We start from the raw sequence: 22,704 nt of genomic DNA, 5'->3' as shown, positions 1-22,704 counted from the left end.
GATTACCACCCTTGAGTCCTGCTTTTCAACTTCCTACCAAGCTCTCTATACTCACTGTCCAGGACCTCTTCACTCTTCCTTGCTATGTCATTGGTACCGATGTGCACCACGACATCTGGCTGATCACCCTCCCACTTCAGAATGTCATGCAATCGATCAGAGACATCCTTGACCCTGGCACCTGGGAGGCAACAAACCATCCTGGATTCTCTGTCACGACCACAGAACCTTCTATTTGCACCTCTAACTATCGAGTCCCCTATCACTACCGCTCTCCTCTTTCTCCCCCCTCCCTTCTGCACTGCAGAGCCAGACTCAGTGCCAGAGATCCGGCTACTGCAGCTAGTCCCAGGTAAGTCATCCCCCCCAACAGTATCCAATGCGGTATACTTGTTGTTGAGGGGAATGGCCACAGGGGAACCCTGCTCTGCCTGCCCTTTCCTCTTCCCTCGCCTGACAGTGACCCAATTTCCTGTCCTCTGCTCCTTTGGCGTAACTACCTCCCTGTAGCTACGATCTATAATCTCCTCATTCTCCCGAATGATCCGCAGGGCATCCAGCTCCTGCTCCAGTTCCCTAACGCGGTTTGTTAGGAGCTGCAGCTGGATGCACTTCTTGCAGGTGTCGTTGTCAGGGACACTGGAGGGCTCCCTGACTTCCCACATCCTGCAAGAGGAGTATTCCAACATCCTGCCTGGCATTCTCTCTACGCTAGACAATCTGAACAAAAAACTTACCGGAACCTACCCTGGCCTCTGCCTGTTGAGCCAAAGCCGCCCCACTCTGACTTAGTCTACTCCCACGATAGCCGCTGTATATGGTGGTCTGCTTTTTAAACCTTTGCGCGGTATGTCACGCACCTGCGCAGTGCAGACCCTTCTCCCCGAGCAGTGTTTAAAAAAAAAACGACTTTTTCTACCCAATTTCTTCACTCCTTCTCAGCTGTTTGCTTCGACTGAAACAAGAACCGTTGAAAATTTCTCTTTTTAAACCTTGGCGCGTTATGTCACGCGCCTGCGCAGTGCAGACCCTTCTCCCCGAGCAGTGTTTAAAAAAAAAATGACTTTTTCTACCCGATTTCTTCACTCCTTCTCAGCTGCTTGCTTCGACTACCACCCTCTGTTTCCTACCATCAACCAATTTTATATCGCATTTGTTAGCTCTCTTTGGATGCCATACCCTTTCAGAGCAGTCTATCTTGCAGAAACCTATTAAAACCTTTCTGAAATCTATATATACTATTTTGACCACTTTCCAACAACAACCTTCCTCGTCTTTTCTTCAAAAACTTCAATCAAATTGGTAAGTCAACATCTCCCACGTTTGCAGTTTTGCTGGTTACCCCTAATCAACCCTTGCCTTTCCAACTAGAAATATATCATCCCTAAGAATACTTTCTAGTAACTTAGTACAGCTATTGGGTCCATAATTAAGGTCTTCTTAAATAAAGACACAACATTTATTATCTTCTTGTATTCTGGCACCTTGCCAGAGGATAGTGTTGTTTCAAATATCTTTCCAAAGGCCCCCTACAATTTCTTCTCTAGCTTCCCATGGTGTTCTTGGATATACATTGTTACAGTTCGGTGATGGGGGTTACAGAACACTGCTCATCCCCAGCAGCTCTACACATAGATTTCCTTCTTGGTCTTAGAGTGGTCCTGTTCTCTCCCTAATCATATGTTCTAGTACCAATTGTTTGGCGACAATAAAGTATAAAGTATAATCACCCTTTTCCCCCTTAATATACTAAAAACATTTCTTGGGTTTCTCTTTAATTTTCCTTGCCAAAGCCAAATCATGCCCTCTCTTTTGCACTCCGAATTTCCATCTTAAGCATACTTCAGCATCCACTATATACCCCCAGTGAATCATTTGATCCAGCTGCCCGCATCTGAGCTAAGCCACCACCTTTTTGTTGACCAGAGTTCCAATATTCCTTGACATCCGGATTTACCAACTCCCTACAGCCTTGCGTTTTACTTCAACAGGAACACAGTTTTGCTTTCATTCCTGTGAAAGATTTTCAGTGAAGTGTTTTCATTCCTGAGCTGGTAATTTCTGAAGAGCTTTATGTTGATCCAACAGTGTTTAAGGAAGTCTTTGCTCAGTCTTTGAGAAAGTTTTTAATGAGAGATTGGGTAATTCAGTAGGGATACTTATCTGTTCAGTTATAGGTATGTACTTTATAAAGTAAGGAGGGAGGAATATACTGTGAACCATTTGAAGTTTTTGAAAGCTGAACAATCTTGAAACCTCAAAATAGCAAACTGGGACTTTGCTTTAGAAAGAATACGTTGTTGTAGGTGTTCAGGTTTTCTAAAATATTGGACAGTGATATTATTTTGTTTTATTTTCAGACCCATTCTTCCCACTGTCATTTCTTGTAAACAGTTGGTTTCCAGGAATGCTGGATGATCTTTTCCAAGCGATCTTCCTCTGTGCTTTGCTGCTGTTTTGGCTCTGTGTTTACCATGGATTCCGTGTGCAGGTACACTAGAACTTTATCAACCTTTACCCTACCAGCCCTGTGTCTTACCCCGCCTCATGCTCAGTACCATTGCATGTAATGTCATTCCTCTCCATCCCTCTCTCATCGGTGCAGCCTGTTGGTTTTTATGGATTTATGATGTCTAATCATCGCTGCATATTTTTGTTTTTCTTTCAGGGAGAGAGGAAGTTCTTAACTTTTTATTTGCCTAAACTATTAATTGTTGGTCTCCTCTGGCTGGCTGCAGTGACACTGGGAATATGGCAGACGTGAGTAAGGGCACCACTTTAAACACTTGTCTTTTATGTAGCATTTAACTGAAAACTTTTTGTTTCAGATTCCCAGCATCCACAATTTTTTTGAAGTTTAACTATCGCCTGTATCATTTGGGAAATGTTTTGTGGATCTAGAAGAGCAACAATCAGTAATTATATCTTTGATAAATGAAGTCTTGCATTCATTTAGTACATTTAGAGCTTCAGATTTAATATGGCTTTGAAGTCAGTGATGAAAATTTTAGTATCTTGTCAATATTTATATACGAGGTTGAGCAAACAAAAGATGATCTTTGCATTGTGTTGTAGGTCGGGGCTTCTGTATATAGTATTAAGGTAGGGCTGTTTTGTCCACCCATATTATTACTTAGCTGTAGCACAACACAACAGCTTTTATGATTTCAACAATGCAAGCTATTTCAAAATGTTATGTAGGAGTATTATCAAATGAACTCCATGCACGTTTTGAACAGAAGTGAACAGTTATGTCATTACCCAACTTGACAGTCTCCATTGTACCTGAATCTACACTCACTGTCACAGACGTGAGATTGACCTTCTAGAGGGTGAACCTACAGAAAGCATCAGGCTGTGTCCTTAGAACCCGTGCAGATCACGTAGTGATCTTTACACCCTCCAAATCTTCAGGGGTTCCCAAGCTTTTTTATGCCATGGAGACCTACCGTTAACCGAGGGGTTAAGCATCCTTCCTACAATGGGCTAACTAGAATTGCACAGAATACTCCAAATGTTGCTTAATCTTATTTGCAGACATTTTTAAACTCTCTCTGCTTTAGGCTGTAATTCCCTCCTGCTTTGTGAAGACCACTATAATCCCGGTGCCCAAGAAAACAAGATAGCATGTGTTAATGACTACCACCCAGTAGCTTTGATATCTCCCAGTATGAAGCTCTTTGAGAGGCTGGTCATGGCACGCATCAACTCCAGCTGTCTAGATAACTGCAACCCTCAGCAATTTGCCCACTGCTGATAAAGGTCGAGAGCAGATGCCATCTCCCTGGTCCTACACTCATCCCGAGAGCATCTGGACCTTAAAAACACTGACATCAAACTATTGTCTATGGACTACAGTTTTGTCCTCAATATTAAAAACAGGATGGGAGTAAGCACTCTGTTGGCAGCATTCTATACAGTCCCCAGTAACAAGAGGGACATCGAGGAACAGATTGGGAAGCTCCCAATATAGCTTCCTACCCAGCTCCCTATATTCTCCCTTCAGGACCTCATCCCTTTTCGTACCCATGTCATTGGTATCAATAGATATCACGAATCTGGCTGCTCATTCTCCCCTTTAGAATGACGTGTAATCGATCCAAATGTCCCTGACCCTGGCATCTGGGAGACAACATACTCTACCATCCGGGCATCTCTTTCACAACTACAGAATCTCCTGTCTGCTCCTCTAACTATGGAGTCCCCTATTACTACTGCACCCCTCTTCTCCTCCTTCCCCTTTGAGCCACAGGGCCGCACTTAGTGCCAGACACCCAGTCACTGTAGCTTTCCCCTGGTAGTTTGGCCCCACCAACAGTATCCAAAGCCATATATCTTTTATTGAGGGGAATGGCCACAGGAGTACTCTGCACTTTCTGCCTATTCCCTTTTGCTCTCCTGACAGTCACCCAGTTACCTGTCTTCTGCACCTTACGGTGACTACCATCCTGTAGCTCTTATCTATCAGCTCCTCACACTTGAGCTGGTGGTTATCCAGCTGCAGCTCCAGCTGTCATCTCTTTGTACAGAATCCTCTTGAGCCAAAGCCTCAATTTCTCCACTCTAACACTGGCCCCTCCGGCTTTGGTCGCTCCCACAATGATCACTCTGCTTAAGCTTACCTTGTTTTATAGGGCTATGCTCAGTGTTTAATAAATCACAATATCTTAAGCCCACCAAAAGGTTTCGAAAGGCCCCACTGATTTTTTTAGAAAGGATAGAAGGAATTTTTCGCACGTGGTGGGTGGTTGTACTGTGAAATACTTTTGAGGGGGATGGTGGAAGCATCTGGCCTCCTCTTAGCCTTCGACGCTCCAGCGAAAGCAATAATCCTGGTAAACCACTTCTTTACACCCTCCAAATCTTCAGGTGTTCCCAAGCTTTTTTATGCCATGGAGACCTACCGTTAATCCTTCCTACAATGGGCTAACTAGAATTGCACAGAATACTCCAAATGTTGCTTAATCGGTTTTTTTTTGCAGTTGCAATATGACTTCTTTATTCTTATACTCAGTACCCCAACCAATGAAGGCAAGCATGTCATATGCATTCTTTACCATCCTATCTACTTGTGTTACTACTTTCAGTGAACCATTGTCTTGGACCCCAAGATCCACCTGGTCATCAATGCTGTAAAACGTCCTGCCATTAAATGTATACTCTTCACCCCGGAAAGTACAACACCTCACACTTTCTTGGATTTAATTTCCTTTGCCATTACTCTGCCTGTGTCTGAAACAAATTTTTGTTCTGCTGTATCCTTTTCAGTCCACTACACTGTTTACAAATCTATTAATCTTTGGAGATAGGTGGGTTATTTTTCAGTTCAATGGTCCAATGTTTCCATTTAATATCAGAGAACGTACAATGCGTATAAAAAGTATTCACCCCCTCCCCGGAAGTTTTCATGTTTTACAACATTAAATTGCAGTGATTTCGCTTTTTTGACACGATCAACAGGAAAGATTTTTTTGTGTTCAAAGTGAAAACAAATTTCTACAAATTGGTCTAAATTTATTACAGTTATTAAACACAAAATAATTGATTGCATAATTATTCAGCCCTTCAAGTCAGTGTTTAATAGATGCACTTTTGGCAGCAATTATAGCCTTGAGTCTGTGTGGATAGTTCTTGATCAGCTTTGAACATCTGGACACTGCAATTTTCCCCATTCTTCTTGACAAAATTGCTCAAGTTCTGTCAGATTGCATGGGGATCTTTTCAAGTCCTGCCATAAATTCTCAATTGGATTGAGGTGTATACAGACTTTGCCTCTCCAGGACATTAACTTTGTTATTTTTAAGTCATTCCTGTGTAGCTTTGACTTTATGCTTGGTGTTGTTGTCTTGCTGGAAAACAAATCTTCTCCCAAGTTACAGTTCTCTTGCAGACTGCATCAGGTTTTCCTCCAGGATTCCCGTGTATTTTCTCTGCATTCATTTTACTCTCTATCTTCACAAACTTCCAGGGAAGCATCCCCACAGCATGATGCAGTCCCTACCATGCTTCTCAGTAGAGATGGTGTGTTTTTGATTATGTGCGGTGTCCAAACATAGCGTTTAGTCTGATGGCCAAAAAGCTCAATTTTGGTTTCATCAGTCTACAGAACCTTCTTCCACCTGACTTGTGAGTTTCCCATATGCCGTCTGGCAAATTCTAGCCGAGATTTTTTGTAAGTTTTTTTCAACAGTGGCTTTCTCTTTGTGACTCTTCCGTAAAGCTGCGACTGATGAAACACGCAAGCCACAGTTATTATATCCCCTTCTCGCACAATCACTCAGTTTTTGAGGACAGCTTGCTCTAGTCAGATTTACAGCTGCGCCATATTCTATCCATTTCTCAATGACTGACTTAACTGTACTCGAAGGGATATTCAGTGACTTGGAAATTTTTTTGTATCCATCTCCTGACTTGTGCTTTTCAGTACCCTTCTTGCGAAGTTGCTTGGAGTGTTCTTTTGTCTTCATGCTTTAGTTATTGCCAAGGTATTGACTCACCAGCAGTTGGACCTTCCAGGTACAGGTATATTTTTACTACAATCAATTGAAACACCTTGACTGCACACAGGTGATCTCCAGTTAACTAATTATGTGACTTCTAAAACCAAATGGCTGCACCAGTGATGATTTTGTTCGTCATATTAAAGGAGTGGATAGTTATGCAATCAATTATTTTGTGTTTTATATTTGTAATTAAATTGTATCACTTTTTAGAGTTCTGTTTTCACTTCGACACAGAAGAGTCTTTTTCTGTTGATCAGTGTCAAAGTTGCCAAATTAAATTCACTGTGATTCAATGTTGTAAAACAATAAAACATGAAAACTTCCAAGAGGGGTGAACAATTTTTATAGGTACTGTATACAGTCTACAACAGAAATTCTTGCTCCTCATGGACATCCACGAAACAAAAGAAAAACCCCAAAGAATGAATGACAGAAAAGCATTAGAACCCCAGAGCTCCCCTCCCCTTTTCTAAGCACAAGCAGCAGCAAATCATCAATGCTCACCCTCCCTTTCCCCACACTTATTCCTACAGAACACATCAGCCTCCCCGTCACCCACCATGCAAGCAATAGCAAAGCTCCCAAGAGTCCATCAAAAACCAGTTCATCCCAACAGTTTGGCATCCCACAGGCTTGCTCTCTCACTAATGTGGGAGAGAGAGCTCTCACTCTTACCACATGAGAGGGGAAGCCAATGTCTTGCTGTTTCTATGTTGCTTTAGAGATTCCCTGGCTTAAGAATTGGCAATAAACTCACTCTCACCATTGAGAGAGAGTAATCGCTTGAGTGCAGAGGCCTCTGCCAGCCGATGTTCCGATCTCCCACGATGCTTTAGTTGGCGACACGGATGAGGAATCACAGTGAGAGGTATACAATAGAAAGCTAGAGAGAAAACGGAATTGTAGACCAACACACATAAAATGCTGGAGGGATTCAGCAGGTCAGCAGGTATGGAAATTAATAATCAGTCGATGTTTTGGGCCAAGACCCTTCATCAGGACTGGAAAGGAAGTGAAAAGAAACCGGATTAAGAAGAAGAAGGTCATAGTCATAGTCATACTTTATTGATCCCGGGGGAAATTGGTTTTCGTTACAGTTGCAGCATAAATAATAAATAGTAATAGAACAATAAATTGTTAAATAGTAATATGTAAATTATGCCAGTAAACTATGAAATAAGTCCAGGACCAGCCTATTGGCTCAGGGTGTCTGACCCTCCAAGGGAGGAGTTGTAAAGTTTGATGGCCACAGGCAGGAATGCCTTCCTATGACGCTCTGTGTTGCATCTCGGTGGAATGAGTCTCTGGCTGAATGTACTCCTGTGCCCACCCAGTACATTATGTAGTGGATGGGAGACATTGACCAAGATGGCATGCAACTTAGACAGCATCCTCTTTTCAGACACCACCGTGAGAGAGTCTAGTTCCATCCCCACAACATCACTGGCCTTATGGGTGAGAGTGTTGATTCTGTTGGTGTCTGCTACCCTCAGCCTGCTGCCCCAGCACACAGCAGCAAACATGATAGTACTGGCCACCACAGACTCATAGAACATCCTCAGCATCGTCCGGCAGATGTTAAAGGACCTCTGTCTCCTCAGGAAATAGAGACGGCTCTGACCCTTCCTGTCAACAGCCTCAGTGTTCTTTGACCAGTCCAGTTTATTGTCAATTCGTATCCCCAGGTATTTGTAATCCTCCACCATGTCCACACTGACCCCCTGGATGGAAACAGGGGTCACCGGTACGTTAGCTCTCCTCAGGTCTACCACCAGCTCCTTAGTCTTTTTCACATTAAGCTGCAGATAATTCTGCTCACACCATGTGACAAAGTTTCCTACCGTAGCCCTGTACTCAGCCTCATCTCCCTTGCTGATGCATCCAACTATGGCAAAGTCATCCGAAAGGTGAGGGAGAGGAAGGAGTATTATCGCGAAGGTGATAGTTGATGCCAGGTGGGTGGAGGAGAGAGGATGAAGTAAGATTCCCGGAGATGATAGGTGGAAAAGGTAAAGGGCTGGAGAAGAAGGAATTTGTTAGGTGAGGACAGTACACATGGGAGGACGGGCACCACGGGGAGGTGATAGGCAGGTCAGGAGCAGAAGAGGGGGGCCAGTATGAAGAATTGAAAAAAAGGGAAGAGAGAGGGGAAAAATTAGCAGTAGTTGGAGAAATCGATGTTCATGCCATCAGGTTGGAGGCTGAAGATGAAATATGAGTTGTTGCTCCACCTACCTGAGAGTGGCCTCATCGTGGCAGTAGAGGCCAACATGTCAGAATGAGGATAGGGAATTATAGACCAGATACTCTGACACAGGTTGTGGGAAAATGCTGGAGTCTATTATCAATGATGGAGAAGACAAACAGGATTGGACAGAGCCAACTTGCATATGTAAAAGGGAAATTACATTTGACAAATCTACTGTTCCTTTTTGAGGATGTAACTAGCAGAATAGATAAGGGAGAACTACTGGTTGTGATGTATTTGGACTTCCAGAAAACTTTCAATAAGATACTATGAAAGAGATTACCATGATAAAACACAGCAGGTGAGTTAAGATGGCAAAGACACATTTGCAAAGCGTTTGGAGGTTAGAGTGGTGACGATCTGGAATATACGGCACAGCTTTGTCTCTTACCAAAAACAGTGAACAGTAGCACTGAGGGTACTCCAAAAGAGATTCTCCAGGTTAACTCCTGGGATGAGAGGGTTCTCCTGTCAAGAGAGTTATAGATTCATACAGCATGGAAACAGGCCATTTTGTCCAACTCATCTATGCCAGCTGTGTTTGGCCCATAGCCCTCAAAACCTCTCTATTCAGATGTCTTTTCAATGTTGCTGATGTGCCCCCGTCAAACATTATTTCTGGCAGCTCATTCCAAATACACACCACCCTTCAGGTGAAGAATCGTCTCCTGATATTCCTCTTAAATTTCTTGCCTCTGATCTTAGCTGTACACCCTACATCCTAACAGCATAAATAGTCATAGTCATACTTTATTGATCCCGAGGGAAATTGGTTTTCATTACAGTTGCACCATAAATAATTAAATAGTGATAAAACCATAAATAATTAAATAGTAATTTGTAAATTATGCCAGGAAATAAGTTCAGGACCAGCCTATTGGCTCAGGCAGTGATGTTTCACTTTCCAACAAGCCCAGTGCCTTTTTAAGCTTGTTTTCAAAGGGAGGATAACACTACACTTGTGTAAATGTGTATAGCATCCAGTGACGCTGTGACCTCTGATGCAAAGGCCAATGTCAGCACATATTTCGAGAGGGCGAATCCTTACAAGGTGTCAGATGTTAACGATGTACCTGACTGGGTACTGAAAACCTGTACAGACCAGTTGACTGAAGTGTTCAAAGATATCTTCAACCTCTCACTGCTGTGGTTGATGTTCCCACCTGTTTCGAAAGGGCAGCAAAAAAATGTGGGGTGAGTTGCTTCAATGACTATCTCCTGGTCAGACTCACATCTACTACAATGAAGTGCCTTGAGAGATTGGTTAATGTTAGAATTAATTCCTGCATGAGCAAGGACCTGAACCTGCAATTCACCTACCATCACAGCAAGTCTACAGCAGATGCAAAATCTGCTTTGGAGCACATAGACAATTGCAAAACATACACCGATTACAGTTCAGTGTTAAATGCCTCAGTACCAATTAACGAGTTTCAAAACCTGGGTTTCTTTAAATCTACTACTACAACCAGATCCTTGACTTCCTTATTGGGGACCAGAGTCAGTGCAGATCAGTAATAACATCTCCTTGCTGATTATTAACATAGGTGTACCTCAAGGATGTGTGCTTAGACCACTGTTCTACTCTCTTTACACTCATAATAGAGTGGCTAAGCACAGCTCAAACATCATCTATAAATTCTCCAATTACACCATTGTGTAATAATAATAAACCTGATTCTGCTTCTAATTCTGCTTGTTGGTAAAATCTCAAATGGCAATGAGGAGGGATACAGGAGTGAGATAGATCAGCTGGTTGAGTGGTGGTGCAACAACAGCCTTGCACTCAACATCAGCAAGACCAAGGAATTGCTTGTGGACTTCAGGAGGGAGAAGATGGGAAAGCATACATCAGTGGTGGATAGGGTGAGCAGCTTCTAGTTTCTCAGTGTAAACGACTTAGGTATCAATCTTGGGTCCGATACGTTGATGCCATCATGAGGAAAACACACCAGCAGCTCTACTTCATTTGGAGTTTGAGAAGATTAAGCATGTCATTAAAGACTTACAGATTTCTATAATGCATGGTGGAGAGCATTCACAGTTGCAAGGTATAGAGACTCCAGTGCAGAGGATTGCAAGAGGCTGTTGAGGAGTGTTGACTCAGCCAGCTCCATCATGGGCACATCCGTCCACACCATCAAGGACATCAGTAAGGCAGAATCCAATACCAAGGAGCTTCACCATCTGGGACATGGCCTTTTCCAGTTACTACCATCAAGAGGGAGTAAAATTAACACTCAATTCATAAGTAGCTTCCACTCTCCACCATCAGATGTCTGAATGGTCCATGAACGCAACCTCATTACCCCTTTTTTTAATCAAATATTTATTTTAGTAATTTGTAGTTATTTTATGTCTTTGCACTGTGCTGCCACAAAACAACAGATTTGATTATCATCTACAGTACAGTGCAAAAGTCTTAGGCACATATATATATGATAGCTGGAGTGCCTAAGACTTGCACAGTACTGTATTTGTCAGCGTGGAGTGAAGAGCGAGTTTGTAAATCTGGCAGGACCAAGGATGTTGGGAATGGCGAGAGTGGAGCACCGCAGGAGCGGAATGGGACAGGTGACAGAGAAGGAGTGCCGGGGCGGTGAGGGGTGGGAGGTGGGGAAGGTGCTTGAGACACTGGGCAAGGTTATCCGATTCCAAACAATAGGTTAATTGATCATTACAGAGTGTCACTCTGGTGCTTCCTGCTCACTTCCTCTTTTCCCAACCATGATTGCCCTCTTCCTGTGTCCTTCCCACTCTGAGTCAATCACTGTCATATGTCATTAAATTTGTTTTTTTGTGTGGTAGCAGTACAGTGCAATACATAAAATTCTTACAGTGGTGTGCTAAAGTCTTAGCACCCTAGGAATATATATGTGCCTAAGAATTTTGCACAGTACTGATTCTGCTTGTTTGAAGACTGTGCTTTCACCTTGTGTATGTTGATCATGATCGCTTATACCTCTTTATCAACCTTCATTTCCTACATTCCAGAGAGTAAAGTCCTAGTCTACATATCTCCTTGATAAATGTGAGGTATTGTACTATACATTCCAGAGAGTAAAATCATAATCTACACATCTTGATAAATGCGAGGTATTGTACTATAAGGGTCAAACTGGATCAATTTGTACAGAGAATGGTAGAGTTCTGATTAAGCGTTCTGAAACAGAAGGCCCTCACGGTGCAAGTGCAGTTTGCTGAAGGCAGCATCACAGGTACATTGGGTGGTGAAGAAGGTATTTGGCACGCTGGCTTTCATCAGTCAGAGTGTTGAATGTAGGAGTTAGGAAATTATGTTGCATTTATATAAGATGTTGGTGAGGCCATACGTGGAGTATTGTGTACAGTTTTGATCACAATATTATAGAAAATATTAAAATAGCAAAGATTTACCAGGATATTGCCTTGGCTGAGGGGTGCGGCTTGACTTACAAGGAGTGATTGCATAGACAAAGACATTATTTAGTTGGGTTTGTAGTCCTTGAAATTTAGAAGAATGAACGGTGACCTTAATCAAGCATACGTGATCATAGGGGGATTAGAAAGGATAGATGTTGAGATGTTTTTAAAAGTAGGGAAGTCGTGGACAAAGGGACATAGATATTAAATAAAGGGCTGGTCATTTCAGAATGAGGTGGGTAGAAACTTCAGTGAGGGTGGTAAATCTTTATAATTCTCTTTCCCCATGGTTGGTGAATCTCTAGAATTCTCTGTGTCAGTGAGTGGTGAATCTCTGGAATTCTCTGTGTCCATGGGTGGTGAATCTCTGGAATTCTCTGTGTCAGTGAGTGGTGAATCTCTGGAATTCCTTGTGTCAGTGAGTGGTGAATCTCTGGAATTCCTTGTGTCAGTGAGTGGTGAATCTCTGGAACTCTCTGTGTCAGTGAGTGGTGAATCTCTGGAACTCTCTGTGTCCGTGGGTGGTGAATCTCTGTCATTCTATGCCCCTGAAGGTTGTGAAGGCCCCATCATTAGATGTATTTAAAATGGAGATAGATAACTAATTGAAAGGATGAGGATTTGTGGGTTGTTAGGAGTGGGTAGTGAAGAGGAGTTGAGATCAGTCATGTTTGCAGATGGATGGTAGTCTACTCTAGCTCCTATTTTCTTTGTGTTGTTGCATTATAAAGGTAAGCATTCCATCAGTCGTCTTCAATATCATTTTCATCTGTGTTGTCATTTTCAGGGAGCTGTGAACTTGGACCTAAGGTGTCTCTGTTAATCAGCAATCCTCATTGCCATACTGTTTACTGCAGGTGCCATACCCTGATTTGACTTCCCAAACTGCAGATCCAAGTGGACTAAGGCTTGACTGAGAGAAGGTACTAGGAAGACTCACTACACTTTTAGTGGATAAGTTTCCTGGTTGCTGAGGGAAGTGAGAAAAAAAAATGGAAGAAATTGCAGAGATCCTGCCCATAATCTATCAAATAGCTAAAGATTCATGGGGAACTATTATGGATGTGATTTTTTTTACATAACCACCTTGTGTTGAAATGTACACAGAGCAGAATAAACAGTTCAGAGTTGGGCTTCCAGGAGACACTGTAGATCAACAAGACTCTCCTGAGAGTGGCAGCAGGCTTACCTAAAGAAAGGCTATCATCCTGATGAAGTTACAGATGTTACAGATCAAAGTACATGTGTGTTTAATGCCAAAATTAACATATTATAGTAGCCGTAAGTGATCCCACAACTAACAGATTAAATTAAAGCTTTACACTGCTATCTTATCTAGTAGTGAGTGATGAACAACTGTGAGGAGGAGACAGAGGCTCCATGGTAATTGCTGTCCTCAAGCCAGAATACAGCACAGCAGAGCACAGGCCAAGGGTGCTGATAGTATACTGGGTGGAATATTGAAGGCAACTCCAGAGCATGACACATCTCTCTGGAAAAACTGTTTTGGTGAGTTCCGTCACAGTAAATGGACAAATCTCATCTGGCAAAGCTCTGCCCCACCCCATTTACTCTTAAACATCAACTGATAGCAAGTGTCATTAAGAGAAGTGGATTGTTTTCTGCTCCTGGAAGATTGAATGTTTTGGAAGCTTGATCACCCAACAAAGAACTTCCATGTAGATTTTGTTTTAATATTTGGAGCCTCCCTGTGAAACATAAATCAATTTTCTCATTAACATGAAGCCTTCCTGCACTGCATATATTGAGATAAAGTGTTAGATACTTGCATAGTAGTGGTTCAGTGTGAAGGGAAAGGATTCAGAGTTCAATTGATTTGAGTTTGGAAGTACAAAGCACTTATGGCTTGAACTGTACATGAAGGACCATACCTCATTCTAGTCTCATATGCAGCTTCTCTGCCTGTTCACCTGCTAATGTCCCACAACACTGAACTCGTGCTGTCAGAGGCCTTTTCACTGTCTGTACATATAACTGATAAAATACGTCAATTTTTAAATCAATTCAAATTAATTTATAAACACAACTCTAATAAATTTAACTAACACTTTCATTTTAATAAAGTATTTTTTAAAAAATCACTTGTGTTTGCTTGCCTTTTTATTGAAAGTTGGTGACCCCAGTTGGGTGAATTGGGCCATGCCTGATACACCTGCTGTTGTAAAACTGAGGGGGGGGGGCAAGTGCAAAGAGTTTCCAATGCATTAGCTGAGTGCGACCAGGAACTACTCATGGGATCTCTGCTGACTCCGGAGTCAGATGGGCTAGGGTCCACTGCATTGGTGCAAGTGTCCAGGGAAAGCATTTCAGCTGGTTGGTAGTTCTCTCTGGAACCTCCACTATCAGGTAACTTGGGGTAAATTAATGCAGCCTTATCATTACAACTTTACAACTTGACTTAATTATTTTCCACAATTGCTGCTCTCCCTTTTAATGTTAACCTTTCTGTGGAACCTTTTCAGAGTTAATGAGTTACGTGACCCAACATACCAATATCGAGTAGACACAAGCAACTTCCAGGTGAGAAGTTCTTAACTCATGAAAATTTATTAGCATATTTGAAATAATTGCATAGATTAATACAAGCACCTTGTGTTTAGGAATGTGCTAAGCTGTGGTAAATGTGATAATTGTTATACTTCCCTGCAATAACCAACAGAATCTACAAATTTAAAAGCGCCACCACATGCATATACTGAAATGGTCTTCATATTTTAACAATCTGTTTCCTGACACGGTTAAAAAAATTATGGTAGCATGTGGAGTCTGTTGCAATTGTGAGTATTAATATTGCTTGGGATTGAAGTCTGTAGCCATATTTTTAAATACTTATCATGGACAAGCCTACATTGCAGTAATAACATTTCAGTAATATTGTAAATATATTGTTTGATAAAGCATTTTTTGTTATTTACATAATTAATAATGGGTTATATGTAAAAGTGAATCAATGACATTCTTCATTATGCCACCACGTCATATTTGAGTGCCTCACTAAAGTAAAACTAAGACCTGTTTCCCAGCTCCCATGTTTTTCTTTCGATGATTTCTGGAGTTACAAAACAATGGCGATGTGGAAGTTTTAAAATGAATCATGTTTATTATCACCAGCATGTGACGTGAAATTTGTTAACTTAGCAGCAGCAGTTCAATGCAATACATAATCTAGCAGAGAGAGAGAAAAAAATAATAAATAAACAAGTAAATCAATTACGTAATTGAATAGATTAACAAAAAAGGTGCAAAAACAGAAATACTGTATATTTAAAAAAAGTGAGGTAGTGTCCTAAGATTCAATGTCCATTTAGGAATTGGATGGCAGAGGGAAAGAAGCTGTTCCTGAATCACTGAGTGTCTGCCTTCAGGCTTCTGTATCTCCTACCTGATGGTAACACTGAGAAAAGGGCATGTTCTGGGTGCTAGAGGTCCTTAATAATGAACGCTGCTTTTCTGAGACACCGCTCCCTAAGATGTCCTGAAGACGACTACCTACCCATTGAAGTGCAGCAGGTTTTTTTTCCTTACTAGAGGAGAAAGACATTCTTGTTTAAAAAAAAGTTCAGCAAATATTTCTTTGCAAGAGAACTTAAGCAGTCAAGTTAAAGAAACAGGCAGAAAATGGATGAAGTTCACAGGTTCAAAAGCACTGAGTACTGGGTGATCATAATGATAAAATTTTAAAAAGCAGAGATGGGTGGCTACATTGGAAAGACAGACACGTTTGATTGCACAACTGATAAAATTGAGTAATATATACTGAACAAATTGAGCAGTATTTTGAAGCAAATTAAATAGCCAATGACAAGCAAGTGCCAGTTTTGCTGAGTGGAATAGGTGGAAATGTATACAGTTTGATTAGAAGTTTGACTGCTCCAACCAAACCAGCCAGAATAAACTTTGCTGATATTGTGAAAGCAATGCAGGGATATTTAGACCCAAAACCATTGTTGATTGCAGAATTCTTTAGGTTTCATATGCAAAATCAAAAGGAAGGGGAGTCCGTATCAGCTTACGTGGCTGAACTGAAGGAATTGAGCATTGCCAGTTCAGTAATGGATTTAATAATGCACTCAGAGATCGTTTCGTTTGTGGAATCTTACAAGAAAGCATTCAAAAATAGCTCCTTAATGAAGCACAACTCACATTTAAAAGAATGGTTGAAATCACTGTATCAATAGAAACAGCAGCCAGAAATGCAATTGAGTTACAGTCAAGACAAAGTGAACATGAACAAGATTGCAATGTCTGAACAGAAACCTGCCTGGCCAAACAAATTACGTTACCATTGTGGCAGGGACTCACATACACCAGACCAATGCAAGGTTAAAGGTGAAACTTGCAGAAAATGCAACAAAGTAGGACACGTGCAAAGAGGATGTCGGGGAGACAAAAATAAGTGGATTGCACTGGGAAGAGATAATGACAAAAAGTTTCAAAAGAGCACAAGTCTGCATTTTGTTGACAAAAAAAATCTGATAATGATGAGAGTGACACAGTACTGGGTAGCCTTGAGATTTGTAATGCAAAAATTAACAGGAGGCAAGCAATATGGCTTACACCAGGAGTGAACAGCAAATTAATTAAAATGGAATTGGACACTGACTCAGCTGTTACAGTCATACCGCAAAATGAATTGGAACGGCATTTCAAAGCTACTGAACTGAAGCATTCAGATATCTAACTAAGAACTTAAACTGGAGAAAAAATAACTCCTGTGGGAAAGACATTTGTAGCAGTGAAATACAACAACCATCAAGCCAGATTGGGCTTGTATCTGTTAAAAACGGGAGGGCCAGCATTGTGGGGTGATGATTGGCTGAGACAGCTACAACTATCATGACAAATTTCATGACACATGCCGGTGATAATAAACCTGATTCTGATTCTGATTCTAAACTTGATTGCAGATTTGCAGATCCATCTACTGATTTCATACAACATCCCTTGCAATAGAGTCAAAGCAAATTAAGAAAGGTACTGGATGATGCCACAACAGTGTTCAAGGATGTCATTGGAAAACTCAAACATATCAAGGGTAAAATAACGTTAAATGAAAATACCATGCCCAAGTTTTACAAAGCCCATGCAGTTTCTTATACCATCTGTGATAAAGTAGCCAGTGAGTTAGATCGCATGGAGCTGAATGAATACTTTCCAGGGTTGAGTGGAGCCCGTGGGTAATGCCAGTGGTCCCAGTGGCTAAGAAGAATGGGTCTGTCAGATCTGTGGTAATTTTAAGATCACCATCAACACAGTACCCTCTGCCCAGGGTCGAGGATATCTTTGCAAACTTTTTTAGAAGGAAACACTTCAGCAAAGTCAACTTAGCTGAAGCTCATTTACCGATGGAGATGGAAGACGAGTTCAAAGTGTTTCTCACCATAAATACGCATCAAGGACTTTATTGCTATAATTAGGCTTATTTTTGGAGTAGTATCTGCACTTGAACTCTGGCAGAAAGCTACAGACCAGATACTGCTAGGCTGCCCAGGCACTCAGTATTACCTAGATGACATTATTGTCACTGGTAAGGGTGACAGGGAACATCTCCAAAATCTCAAGACAGTGTTAAAAAGATTAGAAGACTATGTGTTCAGAGCATGATGCACCAGTGTGAATTCTTTAAACCAAGCATCGCTTACTGTGGTCACATCATTGACGCACAAGAATAGCACAAGTGTGCTGAGAAAATTCAAGTAGGGGTGGATGACTCACGGCCAAAGGACACGTTTTAGGATTTGTGAATTATGATAACAGGTTCCTGCCAAACCTGGCTACTGTACCCCACCCCTTGAACTCATTACTACAGATCAGGAAGAAATAGCAATGGACAAAACAGTGTGAGGTGGTTTTCCAAAGGAGAAAGGAAATGGTGACACCAGACACCATACTCACACATTATGATCCATATTGTCCAGTGAAGCTTGTCTGCAACACTTCACTTATGGCACAGGTGCAGTCATATCAACTGTTTATATGTGATGGAAGTGAATGTCCCATAGCCTTTGTGTCACATTCCCTTACTGCTGCAGAGGAAAATTACGCATAGGGTGACACAGAGGCCTTGAGGTGTAAATTGCTTGGGGTGTAAAATGTTTCACCCAGTATCAGTATGGGAGAGAGGTTACCCTCGTTACTGACCAACAACCACTGGTGTCCATTTTCAATCCACAGAAGGTGTTCTACTAATGGCAGCGGCATGAATACAGAGATGGGCTCTGTTTCTTGGAGGACACAATTTGTCCCGTGTACCATTGGAAGGGGAAATACCTGAAAAATTTACAAAAGAGGACATTCTGTTTCATATATTCACTCTAATGCAAATCGAAGTTCTCTCTATTATTGGCAGAGATGATCCAAAGGGAAAGCAGGAAAGACCCCAGTGTCTCAAAATGGCTGGAATATGCATTATAAATTCCGGCTCCCCATTTTTACCAGGACTGAGATGAACTTGCCCTTGATGGGGGTTGCCTTATGTGGGCATTGAGAGTTGTTGTACTGTCCAAGCTGAGAGCTAAAGTGTTGGAGGAAGTACGTTCTGGTCATCTAGGTGTGGAAAAATGAAAACGTTAGCTTGAAGCTTTGACTGGTGGCCTGGGATAGATCAATGGATTGACCAACTTGCCATGCACTGTTTGGGGTGCTAACATGCCCAGAAGATGCCAAGGTCCCTGGGAATGGCCTGCATTGCCCTGACAGAGGATTCATGTGGATTTTGCTGGTCTATTCATGAGCACAAATTTCTTGGTAATAGTGATGTAGCTACAAAGTGGCCAGAAGTGTTCCCAATAGCCTCCAGTACAGCTTGGACACTGTTGATGTGTTGAGAAGCCTCTTCTCAAGGACTGGTGTTCCAGAACACTTAGTGATAATGGACCACAGTTTATTGCAGAACAATTTCAGTCATTCCTGAAAATGACTGGAATAAAATATTACATTGGCGCCGTACTACCCAGCTACAAATGGCTTGACGGAAAGGGTTGTTCAGAATCTAAAGAACATACTGTGAGCAATGTCAGCAGAACACACTGCACGTACAATGAACCAGAAGCTTGCCAAATTCCTCCTTGCATATCGCAGTTCAGCACACTCCACAACCAACAACTTACCAGCTATTTGCTGTTCCTAGGTCATCTCATGCTCACACTTGGATTACCTTACACCCAATCTCAGAAGGAGTATGCAGGACAAAAAGCTGAGACAAATTGAGGTCCTTCAAACAAGGAGGTTTGATGTTTCACTTCTGGAGATTCTGGATAAGCAATCCTGTCGAGGGACCACAGAATTGGTTAAAAGTGGGTATTTGGAAAGGTTAAGGGTAGAACTGAACCACTGTCCTACACAGTGGAGATTACTTTTAATATCATCTGGAGAAGACACATCGATCAGTTGGGAAGAGCAGAGTCAATTGTTAGAGAAGAAAGGTGTCCAGAGCTGTCAGAACCACTTCCTGCAGTCCTGGAGTCAACTCCTACAACCACCTCAGATAAGGCCCCAGGACTTGAGATTGTTTCACAGCCTTAAGTCTCTCCTGCCAAGCAGAGTAACCCTCCATCTTGTCAGGAAAAATAGTATATTATCCCACAAGGGTAAGAGATCTTCCATGGTGATTAAATCTCTAGGCCTGAAAGGGACAATTTAAAATTTGCTGTGCTCTGAATGTCTATATAGTAGTTGTATTATATAGTATACGATGTATATAAGGTGGCTAGAGAGTAATACATTACATATTTGAAATACACTCCCAGTTGGGAGTTTTCAGCAGGAAGGAGTGTAGTGCATTTATTATTTCAGTAATATTTGAGTAATATTGTCAATATATTGTTTGATTAGGTATTCTTTGTTGTTTACATAATTCATTACATGTTAGTTGTAAAAGTATGCGAATGGCATACGTCATTATACCACCACGTCATAATTGAGCACCTCACTAAAGGAAAAATAAGTTGGGCAGTACCGAACAGGAACAGGCCTTTGACCTACCATGTCACTTGCTTCTTGATTGACTTAATTTAATAAATGTTGCTATAGTCCCTTTGTGGCTCAGTTACCTTTCTTCTCTATCTTGATTTCATGTCTAACCTTGGCTAAATTGCATTTCCAGAATTACTGTATGATGAATTGGTACAACCATTTTGAAAAGTGCAAGAGAAGGCAGACCTAGAAGAAGGCTCTCAGCCGAAATCATTGATTACCCATTTCCATCCATTGATGCTGAGTTCCTCCAATGATGAGTTCAAATTAACTCTGTAGTATGGTGACGGAACCATTGGTTATTAAGTGCATTGCAAACATCTTGTTGTCAATAATCAGTGCTACAAAATACTACTTTTTTTTTTCTATTGTATCATGCCATTTTAGTACAGTATTCTTTTGTAAGTGAAATCCCCTTATACTGGGCATCTCTGGAAAACTGGGTGTGCACAACTTTGGTCCCACCAAATCCATGAGGATGTCTCACCCACCCAACCCCCGGGTGAATGCTGTGTGAGTTACTGCCCTGGCAAGAAGTACCAGATCATACACTGCATACAATTAAAAAGAAGTATATTTAAGACTGTTAAATTAAGCAAACAGTTGTTAAATGAAAGAAAGGAAAAAACAGAAAGGGCCCATTACTCTTAAGCAGTTAAATGTGCACTGAAGTTGGAGCTTATATTGAACTTGTCTGTCACTCATGCACCAGACCCTCAGTCCGCGTGAAAGTGCACACCACCTTCCGAACGTTGCCCGTAATCCATCTCGAACAAACGGGTCTCCCGTGGGAGTACTGCTTCTTCCTTCTTGAAGCCAAGCACCTAGCACCTTGTGCAACAGGGACGGCATCCTCAGCCGTCTTTCCCCCGTCTTCTTCCAGCTCCTGCCAACCAAGACCTTCTCCAGAACCTTATCCCATCTCATGATCCTGATTTGCTGAAAGCACATTCCTCAACATAGCTCAAACTCACACAAGCTGGAAGCAGAACAGAATGCTTTTATAGAACTGCTAAAATTAAATACCTACAGCATAGCAGTAAAAATCTTAACCTTGGCATTACATAAGGATTCCTTCTTTCATTGTAATGTTAATTTTTTCCTTTTTTTCCCCCCCTCTGGTAGGGAATGAAGATTTTCTTTTTGATAGTGGGTTCCCTGTATGTACTCTATCTGGTTTTCCTGATTGTGAGGGCTTGCTCGGAACTGAAAAATATGCCGTACTTCGGTGAGTGAAATTTATTGTTGCATGAATCTGATTGGGGTTAGACCCATTTGCATGTGTACCATGGAACTAAGTTGTGCACAAACGAGTCATTTGATGGCCGACTTTCAAACATACCATGGACTTGATAGGGTTCATAGAATCATAGAGGCATGGAGCACTACAACTCTGAAACAAGCCCTTCGGCCCATCTAGCTGGGCGGAATGTTAAATCTGACTTCCATACCCCTCCCATCAATGTACCTTCCAAACTTCCCTTAAATGTTGCAATAAAACCCACATCCATCACTTCCGCTGGCAGCTTGTTCCACACACACAGAACCCTCTGAGTGAAGAAGTTCCCTTTCAGTTTCCCCTTAAATATTTCATCTTTCAGCCTTAAAGCACAGCCTCTAGTTGTAGTCTCACACAACCTCAGTGGAAAAAACCTGCTTGCATTTACCTTATCAATACTCCACATAATTTTATATACCTCGATCAAATCTCCCCTCATTCTCATATGTTCCAGGGAATAAAGTCTTAACCTATTCAATTGTTGTTCCTTTTTGCACCTTGTGATTGTTGTTTTACGAGGCTTGAGCTGCTAGTTTGATGCTTAACCCAGCATGGATGGAAAGCATACAAGGACCCGGCCGGATTTGAACCTGGGACGATTTGCCTCTAAATCCGGTGCTGATGGCACTATACCATCAGCCTGCTAACCTCTTCAATCTTGCCCTATAATTCAGTTCCTCAAGACCTGGCAATGTCCTTGTAAATTTTCTCTGTACTCTTTCAATCTAACTGATATCTTTCCTGTTGATAGGTGACCAGAACTGAATGCAATAATAGTCCTTACCAATGTCATATACAAGTTCAACATAAAATCCAAGCTCCTGTTCTCAATACTTTGATTCGTAAGACTATAAGACATAGGAGCAGAATTAGGCCATTAAGCCCACCGAGTCTGCTCCACAATTCCATCATGACTTAATTATTATCCCTCTTAACCCCATTCTCCTACCTTCTCCTCATATCCTTTGACAGCCCGACCAGTCATGAACCAATCAATCCCCGCTTTAAATATACCCAATGACTTGGCCTCCGAATTCCACAGATTCACTACCCTATGGCTAAAGAAATTCCTTATCTCTGTTCTAAATGGATGTCCTTTATTCTGAGGCTGTGCCCTCTGGTCCTAGGCTCCCCCTACTATAGGAAACACCCTCTGCACATCTCTTCTATCTAGGCCTTTAGTATTCAATAGGTTTCGATGAGATCCCCCTCTTTCTTCTTAACTCCAGCAATTACAGGCCCAGAGCCATCAAATGTTCCTCATATGTTAACCCTTT

General features: G+C 41.7%; 1 protein-coding gene across 2 annotated transcripts in view; it reads left to right on the top strand.

Moving 5' to 3' along the window:
* tmem181 (transmembrane protein 181) overlaps positions 1-22,704 on the top strand; it is a 142,024-nt gene that overhangs the window by 92,281 nt on the left and 27,039 nt on the right. For both annotated transcript variants that reach the window (XM_063056587.1, XM_063056588.1), the window contains exons 9-12: positions 2,361-2,491; positions 2,669-2,760; positions 14,637-14,694; positions 21,274-21,376. In XM_063056587.1, the coding sequence (XP_062912657.1) occupies positions 2,361-2,491; positions 2,669-2,760; positions 14,637-14,694; positions 21,274-21,376 (384 nt within the window). The remainder of the gene's footprint in view (positions 1-2,360; positions 2,492-2,668; positions 2,761-14,636; positions 14,695-21,273; positions 21,377-22,704) is intronic.

This window comes from Mobula hypostoma, chromosome 8 (assembly GCF_963921235.1).
Source record: "Mobula hypostoma chromosome 8, sMobHyp1.1, whole genome shotgun sequence".
Lineage (NCBI taxonomy): Eukaryota > Metazoa > Chordata > Chondrichthyes > Myliobatiformes > Myliobatidae > Mobula > Mobula hypostoma.
This window is presented reverse-complemented; position numbering and strand designations above follow the sequence as displayed.